General features: G+C 38.3%; 1 protein-coding gene across 2 annotated transcripts in view; it reads left to right on the plus strand.

The window, feature by feature from the left end:
* Window positions 1-17,232, plus strand: part of slc12a1 (solute carrier family 12 member 1) — a 63,678-nt gene that overhangs the window by 10,790 nt on the left and 35,656 nt on the right. Inside the window, exons 4-15 of one of the 2 annotated variants that reach the window (XM_055662672.1) lie at window positions 1,444-1,539; window positions 5,710-5,849; window positions 5,988-6,098; window positions 6,257-6,368; window positions 6,470-6,597; window positions 6,694-6,778; window positions 8,522-8,673; window positions 12,236-12,343; window positions 13,249-13,372; window positions 13,764-13,865; window positions 14,084-14,239; window positions 15,615-15,714. In XM_055662672.1, coding sequence (XP_055518647.1) covers window positions 1,444-1,539; window positions 5,710-5,849; window positions 5,988-6,098; window positions 6,257-6,368; window positions 6,470-6,597; window positions 6,694-6,778; window positions 8,522-8,673; window positions 12,236-12,343; window positions 13,249-13,372; window positions 13,764-13,865; window positions 14,084-14,239; window positions 15,615-15,714 — 1,414 coding nt within the window. Of the gene's footprint in view, window positions 1-1,443; window positions 1,540-2,026; window positions 2,123-5,709; window positions 5,850-5,987; window positions 6,099-6,256; window positions 6,369-6,469; window positions 6,598-6,693; window positions 6,779-8,521; window positions 8,674-12,235; window positions 12,344-13,248; window positions 13,373-13,763; window positions 13,866-14,083; window positions 14,240-15,614; window positions 15,715-17,232 lie in introns of both variants that reach the window. The other variant, XM_055662671.1, reaches the window with a different exon arrangement.

Here is a 17,232-nt window from a genome sequence, read left to right on the forward strand (position 1 = left end):
TGCTCAAAATAAACTTCAGTTACCATTTCTGCAGCTGATTTATATCTATTGTATCTCCTGACAACTTTCCTCACTATCGGCAACAACTTCAATTTTGATGTTGTCGATAAATTTATTCACCAAGCCATCTACGTTTACACCCTGAATCATCAATGCTATAGAGTTGCAAGTGCTCATCTAAATACCAACATTAAGTTAGAATCTCTGCTTTCACTAGTCCTTGGACAAAAAATTCCAAATTTCAATCACCCTCTGAGTGGGGAAAAAATAACTTTTTAAATCCCCTTTAACACTATGCTCCTTGGTCAGAGACCTCACTGGTAAGTGCAAAGGTTTTCTCACCTTCTACCTTATTTATGCTATTCATAAATTTGTATATCTCAATTGGGTCTTCCCTTCAGCGCTCTCAGTTCAAAGAAAATAGACCTAGCATATCCAGTCTAATGAGCATATCTTCATAGCTGAGACATTCAACCCCAGAAAACATCCTGGAGAATCTCCTCTGCACCTCCAGTGTAATAACAGCTTTCCTATATTGTGGCAAATGGAACTGCACTAATCATTAATTAGGTCACAGTTGAAATAATTTAGTTGTACCATAACCGCCTTGATTTTATATTCTATGCATTGTCTAATGCCTAGGTAAGTAATGCAAGTAATGCTGAGCTGCTATGTTACAGCTCTAGCAATCCTGACCTCTGATGCTCTGTGTGGTGCTTGCAAGTTCAACGTGAAACTGCGTGCATTGCCTGGGTGTTCTGGATACTTTGCACAGTGCTATGAAGTGCAGGTTGGTTGGATAATTGTAGACTAAATTGCCCCATTATGTATATGATGGGGGAACAAGTGGGGAGCATAAATGGGATTAGTGTAAATGTAAATGGGTGTTTGATAGTCAGCAGAAACTCAGTGGGGTGAGTTGGGTCCTTCTGTACCTTCCTTGGATTTGGGCATTTTACATTTTTTAGCCTTATTAGTCTGCACAAGGCCTGTCACTTCACATTTTAATGTATTAAATTCTATCTGCAAATACCTGCCCATTTTATCAAGTGATCAATATTGTTTTGCAGCTGAAGACCTCACTCCTCACTATCAACATCAGTAGTCTTCTTGCATGAACTTCCTTCTTGTACCTTCTGCATTCACATTGAACTTAATGTATATAACTAATAACAAGAGCTCCCATTGCAAAGGCAATCATCAACCATTGCCTGCCGTGTCCTATTACCTAGACAATTTTGTATCCAGTTTACAAAATTGCTCTAGATCTCATGGGCTCTGGTCATGAGATTCAACAGACATTTAACATCTTGTATGTCCAGCAAATGCATAACATTTTCAATTTGCACTAATTGTTTGTAATTAAGATTAAGGTCAACAACACAAAATACGTCAATTGCTTTCTGAGTAAAGTGTAACTATTTTTAAATTCGTTGCCGACAGGTCTTGCAGTTGTTATTATCCTGCTGGCAACTGTAGTTACATCAATTACTGGGTTATCAACTTCCGCGATATCAACAAATGGATGTGTTCGTGGAGGTAATAATTTTGGCTATACATGGGTCCCCAGAATACGGCACTGACTATGGTAGGTACATTGTCTCTTGGCAGCATGTCACCACATCTAAATAATCTTGAAAATAAAGGTCTAAAAACAAAATTATGATGGGTGTGAGCAATGGTGCCAAGATATCAATTGTTTTAAAAGTCATACCTCTAGTCTGAGAAAGGAATTTTCCAAGGATGCAACCAGTGCCCATGTTACCCTGATTGCTACATTCCAGGTACTCCATTCAAGGATTTCTATCCATTTTTAGTACATTTCAGGCATTCATAAATGAGAAGAACATGGATTTCCTTTATTCTTTGGTACATTTCAGGTATTCAAGGATGAGAATAACATGGATTATTTTTCTAATTTTTAATCCATTTCCGGTTCAGCTACCAACAACAACTAAAGGAATGAATCGCTGCGTAGATCACTAGGTATGAGAGATGCTTAATATCTATCTGGGATTCTTTACAGGTCTTGGTGTGATCGTTATTTGCCTAAGTACAGTGGTAACTGTCTTAACAGGTATTTCTATGTCTGCCATTTGTACCAATGGAATTGTTCGAGGAGGTAATTAAAAACTTTTTTTGCACTATTATGGCAAACTTGTGTCAAACAAAATGGGTGTAAAGGGAAAATTGGATGTTCTTATTTTACCTCTATTTCTATTCTGTGAATAATGACTTCCTTCATAGCTAATGCCTATGAAAATTATTCATTGATGGAAATAAAATTTACTTGCATTTTCTAAATTTATGATGTCATTTTGAATTTGATATGTCATTGTTTCATATGAAGAAACGAAACCATGGCTACTTTTCCCTTTACATTAATTGACAAACGCTGACCAGCTGAATATAAATGTTAGTTTAATGTAAATGTATAGAACTTTCTCAAAGTGTTAAATTTTAACCATTCCAACTATATTAATATGCTCCATCTAAATAGTATAGAAAACGTTTGTGTAAATGGACTACTGGATTCGACCTAGAAACTTGATTGCAGTGTTTTGTATAAAGTAGAAGTTGCGATCATCTTATTTTTAAGTTCAGTATTTTAAGGGGAAGTTGAAGTAATTTTAACATTAAACCTTTGCCACTGCAAAAAATCAGCAAAGGCATTGATATATTTTTTAAGAAAACCAATTATATTTGGTGTTCTGCTTTATGTCCTGTCTACAGTGAAAAATGTATTTTATGCAGGGAAATTTCTCTAGACCCGAAAGGTGGAAATCTGTAACCTTGGGAATGGTTCAAATTTCACTAAATCATCAATGGCTCTGTGGCTAACCAGTTTGAATTGATATTCGACAGTTGCTGGAGAATTTGATGGAACCAGTTAGGGAATGGATTTTATGACAAGGACCTAAATAGATCTACTTCTATTGCTTTCCCCATTGTCTAAAGCAGTCATGCCTCTCCCACGTGTTGGCAAGGCATCTAGTGGTTGAATGTATTGCGAATTGTAATGCTCAAATTGCACTAATTTGCACACATCTGGATGTAAACATATTCCTTTAAGACAGCAAGATATAGAAGCAGAATTAGATCATATATCTTCTTCCTCCTGTACTATTCAATAAGATTATTTCTTTACTGTGTCTTCCAACATTTTGGCAATTCACACTGGCAATCCGACTCCACAAAATTGTCTTGTTTAATGCACTCAACATCAGGGCATTTGCAGTCATCAGGAAAGAGAATGCCAAACATTTTGTGTACTGATTGAAAATATTTTATCTCATTCTTGATGTGACTTGCGCCCGTCCCCCATATCCCATTCAGAGACTGATTTCTTGTTATGGACGTGCAAATATGAGTGACTGGTCAATTGCTGGATTAATCTGCTCTTTAAGAGTTTTCTTGACCCACCTAACTTCCACCTAACTTGGAACCATCTCCTTATCCCAGAAACTATTCTTATAATGCATCATTGATTCCAGGAGGATTTCATAAAACAATATGTGGATAATCGCCAAGGGGAGTGGCATATTAGATCCATAGAAGGGAATGAGTCTGTCCTGATCATCAAAGTTTTGGTGGGGAAACATTTTGGGAACAGGATTATCAATCTAAGTTGTAAGGCAGTTATGGATAAGACTTGTCCTTGGGTAAAAGTGCGTAAATTGGAGGGAGGCTGATTACAACAGCCTTTGGCAGGAACTGAGGAAAATAAGATGGACAATTGTTTGGGGGTAACCCCCCACTGATGTGTGGAGATTAATGTCTAGCCCCATCTGGCTAGAGTATTCTGAACTAATTTTAGGTAGATTAGTCTGAAGAAGGATCCAAAACATCGTCTTATCCATTTCCCTCTACAGATCCCACCTGATCTGCTGAATTTGTATTTTGTTCAAGATGCTAGCATCTGCAGTCTCGTGTCTCATTTTCACTTTAAAATCCCTTATGGTGGTTTTTCCTTCAAGCTTCCCTAAGTCTTCATCCCTCTCTACCTCAAGAATACAGCTTCATGCTATTAATGCTGTAGTGATGGACCATACAGTGGAAAGGCCTTTGGGGCATTAACCATGAATGGTTGATTCTGTGCACTATTGATTTTTTTAAATAAGATATGGTGATCCAATGAATGCTAATGGCTTAAATGAGTTTCCATCTCAAATTGCAACAGAAATGTTAATGGTCGATGTTTCTCCTCTCTCTCCCTCCTACATCCTTGAACATATTTCATTCAGGGCTGGCAATTTTAGTGCAAGATCCAAAATCTTTTTAGTCGGAAGCTCCATAATGAAACATTTTCGGCTTTCTTCTCCAGAACAAGCATCTACTGAATAGCTGTAGAAGTTGTTGCCACACTGTAAATTGCTTTATACGGTCATCAGTGATAGGAGCAGAATTAGGCCATTCGGCCTATCTAGTCTACTCCGCCATTCAATCATGGCTGATCTATCTCCCTCCTATCCCCATTTCCTGCCTTCTCCCCATAACCCTATATTTTGTGTACTCGGAGAGAAGGTGGCTGATATGAATTCTAGTTTATCTTCTTGTCTTTGCCCCACATTCTTGTCTAACAAAAATCTATCAATTTGAATTATTGACTATTGAGTTTTTAAACAAGCTAGATTTAGATTGTTTTTGTTTGGGGAAGGTGTCATTGGTGAAAGTGTGCAGATCTAGACCATGCAATATTGCACAACACTCTTGGATAGCCTAGTTCTGATTAACTACCTTCCAAATGTTATCTTGGATAACATTTATATATTGGATAATTATAAATCTAGTGCAGTGCAATAGTATTGCTGCCTGTCCTGCCGAGTTGCTCCAGCATTTTGCCTCTACAATAGCATAGCAGTTATTGCTGCCACCACACAACTTCAACAACCTAGGTTCAATCCTAACTTCTGGGCTGTCAGTGTGGAGTTGGCATGAATCTCCTTGTAATTGTATCTGCATGCTGTTTTCTCGTACATCCCAACCCTGATGAGCAGGTTACTTAGTTACTGTACTTAGTCCCATTGGAGTTTTGGGGGCAAGGTAGTTAATGGAAGACTGGGCCAATGGGACTGAACTGGCGAAGAAATATGAGAAGTATGTAATCTCATAACTGAACAGCAGAGCCCTTGGGTTCTCGTGAAGCTGCTGCAGTCCTCTTGAGGCCACTTTCTATGTTTTTTTGTTTGTTTGAATTTATAGTTTCTTCCTGCAATTTCTGATAGACTTAACTTTTGTTTAGCCTGGAAGTAAGATTGACACACTCTGATTATGTGAAGTATGATCCCTTTTCTAAATTGTAGACAACACAGTAGACCACCTTTGTAAAATTGCCTTGTGAATAATATTCACACTATCCTATCAGAGATCAAAATTACCTCCAAGCACACCTGGAGCTTTGCTCTAGAATAATTCTGTAATTGGTTTGTGGTAAAAATATCTATTGCTACAATTTTTTTCAGATTCTTTATGATCATTGAATCGCATGAAAATTTATGTTTTGATATTATCCAAGCAGAAAGTTATGCAAAGCAATTTTAAACGTCCAGTGGCCTAGAAAAGTTTTTAAAAAAGCCACCTTTTGCCCCAGGGAAGCATTGTTGTCACTTTAGACATGGGTATACTGAAACTGGAATTGTTTGTTATTATAATTTGAACACTATCTTCTATTGGCATGTTTCTAGTCTAACTGTATTATAATCTAAATAGGTGGTGCCTACTATCTCATTTCCAGAAGTTTGGGACCAGAATTCGGTGGATCTATAGGCTTAATCTTTTCCTTTGCTAACGCTGTTGCTGTGGCCATGTATGTTGTTGGATTTGCAGAAACTTTGGTGGATATTCTGAAGGTAATGTCACAGGATGGGGGGGGGGGGGGGGGGGGACACCTTCATTTTTAGCTGCTAATTTCTTTTTAAAAATTGGTGCCGTATTTGTTCGTATTGGGAGATTCTGTCCAACCATTTGCCAACCATGTTTTTTTATAGGAAAATAATGCACTCATGGTAGATCCAATCAGTGATATCCGAATAATAGGTTGCATTACGGTTGTAGTACTACTTGGCATTACTGTAGCTGGGATGGAATGGGAGACCAAGGTATGTGTTAATTGCAATTTTCACATATTTCAGATTAATATAGAATTTAATTTTTATATTGTGCCTTAATATTTAAGTGATATTTTATTCCGTTTTTCCATGATAAAAAGTATGGCATTGATGGATGATTAATCAGGTTTTTTTTGTGTCTTTTTAAGGCTCAAGTTATACTTCTGTTCATTCTTCTGATTGGAATTTGTAACTTCTTTATTGGGTCAGTTATCCCAAGTAACAATGGGAAAAAAGGCAAAGGTTTCTTTAACTATCAAGGCAAGCCTTTGTTCTATTATGAAGAACGCATTTTGGTGGGAAGGATGAAAATTTTGAGCACTGGATTTACCTGTTTCCTAATTTTTCTTAAACCTATACAGCTAACATATTTGCAGAGAATTTTGGACCATCTTTTAGGGATGGAGAAGGCTTCTTTTCTGTCTTTTCCATCTTTTTCCCAGCTGCTACTGGTATTCTTGCTGGTGCCAACATCTCAGGTGATCTAAAGGTGTGTTCCGAATAAGTAAAAAAATATAAATAACTTCTTAAATTAATGATTACTTAATTTATTAAGCAAGTTTTGACTCAAAATACTGCACTTTAGGATCCGCAGGGAGCCATCCCTAAAGGAACAATGCTGGCTATCTTCATAACAACGATAACTTATATTATTGTTGCCATCTGTGTAGGTAAGATCAATTACTTTTGACTCCTCTCGACCCGCAACGTCGCCCATTCCTTCTCTCCTGTGATGCTGCCTCGCCCGCTGAGTTACTCCAGCATTTTGTGTCTACCTTAAATTGAAATTTGAGGCCACATCTACAATGCTGCATATAATGTTAGTCTCATTTTAAGGAAGGATCTACTTGTATTTGAGGGAGTTTGGAGAAGTTTCAAAGTTAATTTCTGGGATGTGAAGAAATATTGGGCCTGGAGAGGATGTATCCGCTAGCGGGAGAGTCTAGGAGCAGAAAGTGCAACCTTAGAATAAAAGAATGTACCTTTAGAAAGGAGATGATGAGCAACTTCTTTGGCCAGAGGGTGGTGAATCTGTGTAATTCATTGCCACAGACGGCTATGGAGGCCAAGTTGGGTATTTTTAAAGCGGACATTGATGAGTTCTTGATTGGTAAATGTGTCAAAGGTTACGGGAAGAAGGCAGGAGAATGATTGAGAGAGAAAGAATGATTGAATGGTGGAGGAGACCCAATGAGTGAAATGGTTGTACGTCTTATGAACATGAAAATACAATGACATTAGAGAGGACAGTAAATCAAGACCAGGATCAGATCAGCCAAAATCTCCTTAAATACCAGAGCAGGCTTGTGTGGTTTAGATTTTTCTATATCTTCTGCTCTATAGTCCTAAAATAAGTTGTAGACCCATTAAGAAGACTATGGTTACAATCATTGATGTCTTCAGAAAATTAGATGCCTGGACTGGCCAGAGCATGTAATAGACTAGAGGGGATCTGCATGTTCATTGTCACCTGCTGTTGTCTCAAACTGGTATGTCTCCGATGATCCTGCATGTTTCTGTGATCCTGCATGTATGGCTAAAATTTTTAATTTGTACTATGTCGTGTAGATAAGCATTTAGTTCGCTTGATTCTACGTAAGGGTTATGATTTAGCAGTTTTGGGGCTATCAGTTATGTGCAAAGTTCTATATGACATGTGTGATTATTTTTTATTTATTGTGAACTTCTTATTGTCAGCTATGATTTAGTTTTACAAAACGTTAAGCTTTATGGACTCGAGCCACATTTAAAACAGTCCAGATTAATATTTTACATATTAAATGAGGGAAATCATGGAAGTGAAGAAGCTTACTTTGAACACATTTTGAAGGACCTGGCTTTTGGGAGGTGCACTTAAGTAAAATACTCCATCCCCTCCAAAGAGCTTTCAATGTTGCCTAACATTACTTAACATTAGATAGACACAAAGCTGGAGTAACTCGGCGAAACAGGCAGCATTTCTGGAGAGAAGGAATGCGTGATGTTTCGGGTTGAGCCCCTTCTTTCTCAACCCGAAATGTCCCGCTGAGTTACTGCATCATTTTGTGTCTATCTTCGATTTAAACCAGCATCTGCAGTTCCTTCCTACAAATTACTTAACGTAACCTCCCCCATCCACCACATCCCCTCAATCATCTGCTGATTGGATCTTGAGAAAGACAGGGCTGTAGGGAGAAAGACTTCTGAAAATTATCATTTTGAGGGCCTATTGTGCATGATAATTTGGCCTTGTGTAATGTAGGTTCAATGGTTGGTTCTCAAAATAAACATTCATCTGCCATGCAAACCACATTTAATCAGTCTTCCTTTGCACCAAAGAACTTGCAAGTCTAGTTATTTAAAAATTAATTTGTATATTTTAAACAGTAAAATGTTTCATGCTATTTTTCTCTTTCCCCACCTACTCCATTCAGGTGCCACAGTTGTGCGTGATGCCACTGGAAGTATGAATGATACCATAAGTCTTTCCATAAACTGCAATGGTTCAGCAGCCTGTAAACTGGGATACGATTTTTCCACCTGTGACAAACAGACATGCAAATTTGGTTTAATGAATAACTTCCAGGTAATTTTTTTTTGTGCTTGCAGAATGTGGGTTTTGCTGATGGATTAGCATTTGTTCCCCATCCTCATCATTTGAAGGTGTTAATGAACTACCTTGCATTAACCTGATGCAGAATCAGCAATATTGGTGTTAAGCTAGGAATTTCAGGATTTTGATGACAAGAATTTGACTTTGAAGGCAAGGCATTTCCAATTCTAGAATGTTGTGTGACTTGCAGTGTAATGTGGATAGTGATCCAATCTACCTGCATGCTATGTGAGATTTGGTGCGCAATATGATTGGCTAAATGATCTCCATCTTTGTTACGTATTTCTGAAATTCAATCCATTTAAATATTCTTCCATATCTTGACAACTTGTGATGCTCTTTCATTTCTAAAATAAAAATTTACTTTTAATTTCTAACTGACATACAACTTTAGCTCATTCAACTCCTCTAGGATAAGAGGCTTGTTACGGAAACATAGAAACATAGAAAATAGGTGCAGGAGTAGGCCATTCGGCCCGTCGAGCCTGCACCACCATTTAATATGATCATGGCTGATCATCCAACTCAGTATCCTGTACCTGCCTTCTCTCCATACCCCCTGATCCCTTTAGCCACAAGGGCCACATCTAACTCCCTCTTAAATATAGCCAATGAACTGGCCTCAACTACCTTCTGTGGCAGATAATTCCAGAGATTCACCACTCTCTGTGTGAAAAATGTTTTCCTCATCTCGGTCCAAAAAGATTTCCCCCTTATCCTTAAACTGTGACCCCTTGTTCTGGACTTCCCCAGCATCGGGAACAATCATCCTGCATCTAGCCTGTCCAACCCCTTAAGAATTTTGTAAGTTACTATAAGATCCCCTCTCAATCTTCTAAATTCTAGCGAGTGCAAGCTGAGTCTATCCAGTCTTTCTTCATATGAAAGTCCTGACATCCCAGGAATCAGTCTGGCGAACCTTCTCTGTACTCCCTCTATGGCAAGAATGTCTTTCCTCAGATTAGGAGACCAAAACTGTACGCAATACTCTAGGTGTGGTCTCACCAAGACCCTGTACAACTGCAGTAGAACCTCCCTACTCCTATACTCAAATCCTTTTGCTATGAATGCTAACATACCATTCGCTTTCTTCACTGCCTGCCACACCTGCATGCCTACTTTTAATGACTGGTGTACCATGACACCCAGGTCTCGTTGCATCTCCCCTTTTCCTAATCGGCCACCATTCAGATAATAGTCTACTTTCCTGTTTTTGCCACCAAACTGGATAACCACATTATCCACGTTATACAGCATCTGCCATGCATTTGCCCACTCACCCAGCCTATCCAAGTTACCTTGCAGCCTCCTAGCATCCTCCTCACAGCTAACACTGCCCCCCAGCTTCGTGTCATCCCCAAACTTGGAGATGTTGCATTCACTTCCCTCGTCCAAATCATTAATATATATTGTAAATAGCTGGGGTCCCAGCACTGAGCCTTGCGGTACCCCACTAGTCACTGTCTGCCTTTGTGAAAAGGACCTGTTTACTCCTACTCTTTGCTTCCTGTCTGCCAGCCAGTTCTCTACCCACATCAATACTGAACCCCCAATACCGTGTGCTTTAGGTTTGTATACTAATCTCTTATGTGGGACCTTGTCGAAAGCCTTCTGAAAGTCCAGATATAACACATCCACTGGTTCTCCCTTATCCACTCTACTAGTTACATCCTCGAAAAATTCTATAAGATTCATCAGACATGATTTACCTTTCATAAATCCATGCTGACTTTGTCCAATGATTTCACCACTTTGCAAATGTGCTGCTATCCCATCTTTAATAACTGATTCTATCAGTTTCCCCACTACCAATGTTAGACTAACTGGTCTGTAATTCCCCAATTTCTCTCCCTCCCTTTTTAAAAAGTGGGGTTACATTAACTACCCTCTAATCCTCAGGAACTACTCCAGAACCTAAAGAGTTTTGAAAAATTATCACTAATGCATCCACTATTTCTGGGGCTACTTCCTTAAGTACTCTGGGATGCAGCCTATCTGGCCCTGGGGATTTATCAGCCTTTAATCCATTCAATTTACCTAACTCCACTTCCCGGCTAACCCGGATTTCACTCAGTTCCTCCATCTCATTTGAACCCCGGCCCCCTGCTATTTCCAGCAGATTGGTTCTGTCTTCACTAAGGAAGACATAAATAAAGTAGTTATTCAATTGGTCTGCCATGTCCTTGTTCCCAATGATCAATTCACCTGTTTCTGACTGCCAGGGACCTACATTTGTTTTAACTCGCCTTTTTCTCTTCGTATATCTATAAAAAATTTTGCAGTCAGTTTTTATGTTCCCTGCCGGTTTTCTTTCATAATCTATTTTCCCTTTCCTAATTAAGCCCTTTGTCCTCTTTTGCAGGACTGAATTTCTCCCAGTCCTCTGGTAAACTGCTTTTTCTGGCTAATTTGTATGCTTCATCTTTTGTTTTGATACTATCCCTGATTTCCCTTATTATCCAAGGATCCACTACCTTCCCTGATTTATTCTTTTGCCAAACTGGGATGAACAATTGTTGTAGTTCATCCATGCAGTCTTTAAATGCCTTCCATTGCATATCCACCGTCAACCCATTAAGAATCAATTGCCAGTCTATCTTGGCCAATTCACGTCTCATACCCTCAAAGTTACCTTTCTTTATGTTCAGGACCCTTGTTTCTGAATTAATAATGTCACTCTCCATCCTAATGAAGAACTCAACCATATTATGGTCACTCTTGCTCAAGGGGCCATGCACAACAAGACTGCTAACTAACCCTTCCTCATTACTCAATACCCAGTCTAGAATAGCCTGCTTTCTCGTTGGTTCCTCTACATGTTGGTTTAGAAAACTATCGCGCATACATTCCAAGAAATCCTCTTCCTCAGCATCCTTGCCAAGTGATAAACAAGTTTGAAATTGATATTTAGCATACCGCTACTTTAAGCACATTTCCATATTTCAATTGAAGGAATCAAATGTCAGTAAAAGGTTGCAAGAAAATTCAGAAATTGGTTGGCTAATGAATAATATTGAGATTAGAGTTGCAAATTTAATACAGACAAGGTAATTAGCAACTTTCATAAGACATTCTGTGAACAGAGTATGAAAAATGTATGGATAGTGTTTAATCCACATCAGAAATCTCAATTGCAGGCTTCAATGAGAAATTGATTTCAGTTGATGTGTGAAAATAATGGGTAAAAGACTGACATCCCCCAAAACGTACATTCTCTTTCACGTGTATACTTAAAAATGTTCACCAGCCCTATCAGGAAAGTAAAGTGCAGTTTCAGGTGCAGGGCCAGTGTTGTGCTCCTTACAATTTGTTGTAAAATTTCACGATCAAAATGGGTCTCAGAGGATCGCTCTCTGGTGCCAAAATGAAGCAACAGTAGAACGAATTAAGGGAGATTAATGCCCAGAGTGATATGTTATTTACTGGTACCAGTGCTGTCAGATGTCTAATGTTTCCATGAAAGCACAGGCTTGGAAACAATTGAGATACCAGAAAATGACTTTGAAGAACAGATAACATGTATATGTTTTAACAGGTTATGAGCATGGTGTCTGGTTTTGGACCCCTCATCACAGCAGGAATCTTTTCAGCTACTCTTTCTTCTGCCCTGGCCTCTTTAGTCAGTGCACCAAAGATTTTTCAGGTAAGATAAATTAGTTTTTATGCAGTTTTACAAGCAAAATCATTTTTGAACTTGTGAATTTATCATCCAAAAAAGGAATTTGTAGCAAGTAGCAGTTTGAACAAATGTAATTTTGGCCAAGAGTAGAATATACAGTACATTGAGTTATTGGACACTAGTGATCTTGTTCCAAAATATAAATTGAGAGGTTTGTTATTTCCCATTTGTAAAATGTAAGAAAATTGCTGCCCAGCTAAAAAATAAGTTGTTTTGCAGACTTCTGTTTCTGAAGTGGGGATCTAAATATAGGCTTTGAACAGTGTAGGGTTGTCAAGAAGACGTTCTTCCATTTGTCCTTGGATGACACTGATGCTGCCAGGGGAGTCAAATGTTGCAATCTTGTCCCTAAGGTGGAGGATATTTACATTTATCCATTGACTGAATTGGACTCTTTTTGTGCTTGATGTCATTAGTTGAGGCATTACGTTGCAGTTGTAGAAGACATTAGTGGGGCCACACATGGAGTACTCTGTTCTGTTTCAGTCTTCCTGCTATAGGAAATATGGCATTAAGCTGGATAGAATGCAGAAAAGATGACTAGAATGTTACCAAGACTCGAGCGATTGAGTTATAGGGAGGGGTTGGGCAGTAGGACTTTATTCCTTGGTGGAGCATAGGAAACAAGGATGGTCATTACATTTTTTAAATTTAAATATTCCCTTGCTTTAAATATTAACAGTTTTTGTCATGTTCTTTTGGAAAATATATGCTTTGTAATAAGATGAAATTATGTGGCTTGTTTGGGATGTGTTGGCCAATTATTCATTAAAATGTATTAAATAGCAAGGTATAGATTTTTTAATGAAATTTGTTCATCAATGCAGTATATATATATATATATATATAGCTGACTTTTATTCCCACAGGCCCTCTGCAAGGATAATATTTATAAAGGGCTATATTTCTTTGGGAAGGGTTATGGGAAGAATGGCGAACCAATTAGAAGCTACATTTTAACATTCTTTATTGCTGTTGCTTTCATTCTGATTGGTAAGTGAGATTTAATTGGTAAATTATTTAAATTGTATTTCAAAGTAGGTTGGCAATTGTTTATCTGTGCAGCGTATTAAGCTATTACTATGCCTTGAACTTGAAAATCTTATTTACCAAGTTGAATTTGTATTACTGCAGTATTCCTTTGACTATTGATTAACAAAAAAATCTCAACCACCAAGTGGAGAATCTGATTTTGTTTTAAGTGTGTTTTGCGTTTGCATATGGAAGGGCACCAAAAGTACAGAGATTTTGTAGAGGCAAGACCTGCCAGTAAAAGCTCCAAATCACATTGAAAAAATAAGCGTGTTGTTAGAAAAATACTTGAATTGTAAGGTGTATTTTGATGAAATCGAAAATATTAATATTGTCAACTTTCATCTTTTAGCTGAACTGAATACTATTGCGCCAGTTATCTCAAACTTTTTCTTGGCTTCGTATGCACTTATCAACTTTTCATGTTTTCATGCTTCATATTCAAAAACTCCAGGTCAGTGATTTAAATGTAGACTGCAACTGCATATAAATTACGGAACTTCAAACCCTCCCGTTATTTAATGTCCAGCATAATTTTAGCATTCAGCGCTGTATCCTGACATGAAATACCCATGTTACAATTCAGCATAAGTTGAAACACTTTTACATTGTTAATTAAGATGTTTTACAGTCCTATTGCAAGTGTGAGTTCATTATTGATTGTTTTAACAGGGTGGCGTCCTTCATTCAGATTTTACAACATGTGGCTATCGTTGCTTGGAACTATTTTATGCTGTGCGGTCATGTTTGTCATTAATTGGTGGGCAGCTGTAATCACGGTTGCGATTGTGTTATTCCTCAATATTTATGTTATATACAACAAACCAGGTGAGAAATTTTGGTCTGCTTCTGATGAATATGAAAGGCATGTTTACTTGAGTGTACTTTTACAAAAGTGTTAAAAATATAACTGAAATTTCTGATCCCACTGGTGATTTTCCAGCAAAATTTAAACTGGTCAGCAATGCCAGTTGCACGCTGAGAACATATTTAAGGCAAGTATAGTGATTACATGCAAAAGGATGAGCTGATGGGAGTTTATTCATATCATGGCTATTGCGGTCATGTTCCAAGGGACAAAAAGTTGCAATCAGTCACAGCAAATTAAATATTTTGGAGTATTCTATAGCATTGTCAAATGTCTAGAAAACACGATGAATATGGCCTAGTGGATAGAGCAGCTGGTAGAGAAGTCAAAAGTGACTGTGTGGGGGGGTGTAAAACATTTTATACCTAAAGCATTCAAAATCCTGGACTTGAAGCAGGCTCCAATCCATTACACTTCCTTCCCCATGATTGACTGTCCATTTTGCTCAGTCAAGGCCTTTGGGAGGAAAAAGGTAGGCGCACTACAGAATTTTGCAAGACTTGTTCTGATGAGGTTTTCTAATATCACTGATGTAACTTTACCTCTTGGAATATGACTACAGTACCACTTTTAGTGACTTGGTCAACGCTTTGCAACATTTTGCTATCATTCAGCACATGTGGGGCACCGACCTACAATGGTGTATTAGATTTAAAGGAACTGAAGGAAATTGCAGACTTCAGGCTCATAACACTGTTTGTGTTGCCTCTAGTAGATGTTATGTGAACATTTCTTAGCTCCTATTCCTAAAAGGGAGCAGTGACCATTCTCAATGTATATTTTGTATAGATAACCTGCAGATCATCCCACAGTTTAGAGCAAGCTGGAAAATATCAATTCATGTGTCCATAGAACTTTGGTACTCCAATACCACTTCCAAGGGAGAAAATAAAATTGACAGAAGTTTTTTTTTTTTTGAGATGGTCAAAGTAAGATAAGATTCAGAGAAGCCAACATTAGCGAGAAGTCACTGCAACTAGAAACTGCTTTCATTTCCACAATGGAGTGCCATTCTGTCAAGCTCTTGACTGAACCAAGTACTTTGGTCCATACCTACATATGTAGCTCCTGATTATCACATTAGTGTAAATCTGAACTTAAGATAATTAAGGTATTTTTTGCCTGGGATTTAAAATAAAGGCACAATGAAAATTAGTTAATGCAAATAAATTTGATTTGAGCAGCTTGATAACCTCACCTTGTACAACCAGTCTTGATTTGTCTAGATGTGAATTACTATCTTTGGAGATTCATAGTCAGTAAAATGTAATCAGTGATGGTTTTAAATTATTTTGTTTGTTATGCTGGTTTAAACAAAAGTATTATTCTTAACAGAGGTGAATTGGGGTTCTTCAGCACAAGCCATGTCTTATGTCACTGCATTACAAGATGCCCTTTCACTGACTGGGGTGAACGATCACATTAAGAATTTCAGGTATGGTAGGAACAAAATGATGATCAATATCTAAATATTAGATCATTGAATTTTCCAGAGATTTATTCTGGTTCCTTTTCTGAATCTTGTTGAAGTTTAGTTGTGTTCCTAGGAAGATAGCTGAGGTAATGGAAAGATTGGGGGAAATTTTGAGGTTAAATTCTGCCAATTGTTGCCCCCTTGGTTTCTTAAAATCAATGCTACTGGGGAATGTATTTTTTATTGACATTTGACCACAACCTGAGTGTGATTGTCTTGATGAATTTTCAAACCAATGTTAAGACATTAGTGAGGGATAATTTGATCAGGTTATGTGCTGGTTAATTCTATAGTGAATTTATAGATTTATAGAGAGGACCCGGCTGTGTTAGTGGAGAGGTCGGTGCGGTGGTCGATGATGGCGCCAACCGATGGACGAGGACAGACATACGGAAGTGAGGACGTCGCTGCCGAGGAATGGAACAAAGGACGACCCGGCATGGGGAGACCGCCGTGCGGGGAGGGGAAGGGGGGGGGAGAGGAGAGAGAGCGAAGAACAAAGGGGGAACTGGCATGGGGTGGGATTTGTAACTTTTGTAAGCACTCTTTATGGGCGACAATTTGCAAGCAAAGAATTTCAGTGACTTGTCACGTGTATCAACTGGTCCTTGGTACCAGTGTAGAAGATGCTCTGGATTATAAATTGTATTTTATTATTACTTCAGTACACTAATTTTTCCATAGTAGTATTACAGTGAGCCTGGTAAATTTCAGAGGGAGAGCAGGAACTAGGGTCCCGGAGAATGGAAGGGTGAGTAGGAATCGCGTCCTGCACTCGAGGCCCCAGCAAGCAGTCAAGGAATGTCAGACTCTGAGCCCAGTGAGTTGTCAGGAACTGGGGAATCATCTTAAAGCATGGGTACACGACCTTGGTGCATGCAGGAACTGGGAATACATTGGAAGGGAGTGGGGGAGTGGGGAACTGTGATGCTTGCAGCCACTGTTTATACTGGGTTCTCAGTGGGTGGATACTGCAAACGTCACCTAGAGAGCCAAATACTCTGCTGGGATTTCTGAATGTTCGGATAGCAGATTATCAAATTTTTGCTATAATTTTAAGTTTTGAAACATCACTCCTAGATTTTCTGCGACTGCAACTATTGCTTAATAATGATTTATAGATAGATAGATAGATAGCCTTTTATAGATGATGTGTAAGTTGTTGCCAAAAGTGTAAACCTTGTTGGGGAATAAATGAAGCTTACAAAGCTGAGAACCTAATGAAGTAACAACATTGTAGAAACGCTAGAACCAGCCTGCATTAGTTACATGTGAAGCAGACATTAATATCTCTGAGTGATTCACTTGTTTGCTTAATGAGATGATTAATTTCTTACCGTGATATCTTACTATATTTCCAGAATTGTTTGATAGATGTCTCACGTGCATGCTGTTGTTCAACAGCGTCACTCTTGGTTACAAAGCTTTTCATTTTGTCCAAAATAGATTTGAGACAAATTGAAGAGTGCTTTAAGTAAT

The sequence above is a fragment of the Leucoraja erinacea genome, chromosome 36 (assembly GCF_028641065.1).
Source record: "Leucoraja erinacea ecotype New England chromosome 36, Leri_hhj_1, whole genome shotgun sequence".
Lineage (NCBI taxonomy): Eukaryota > Metazoa > Chordata > Chondrichthyes > Rajiformes > Rajidae > Leucoraja > Leucoraja erinaceus.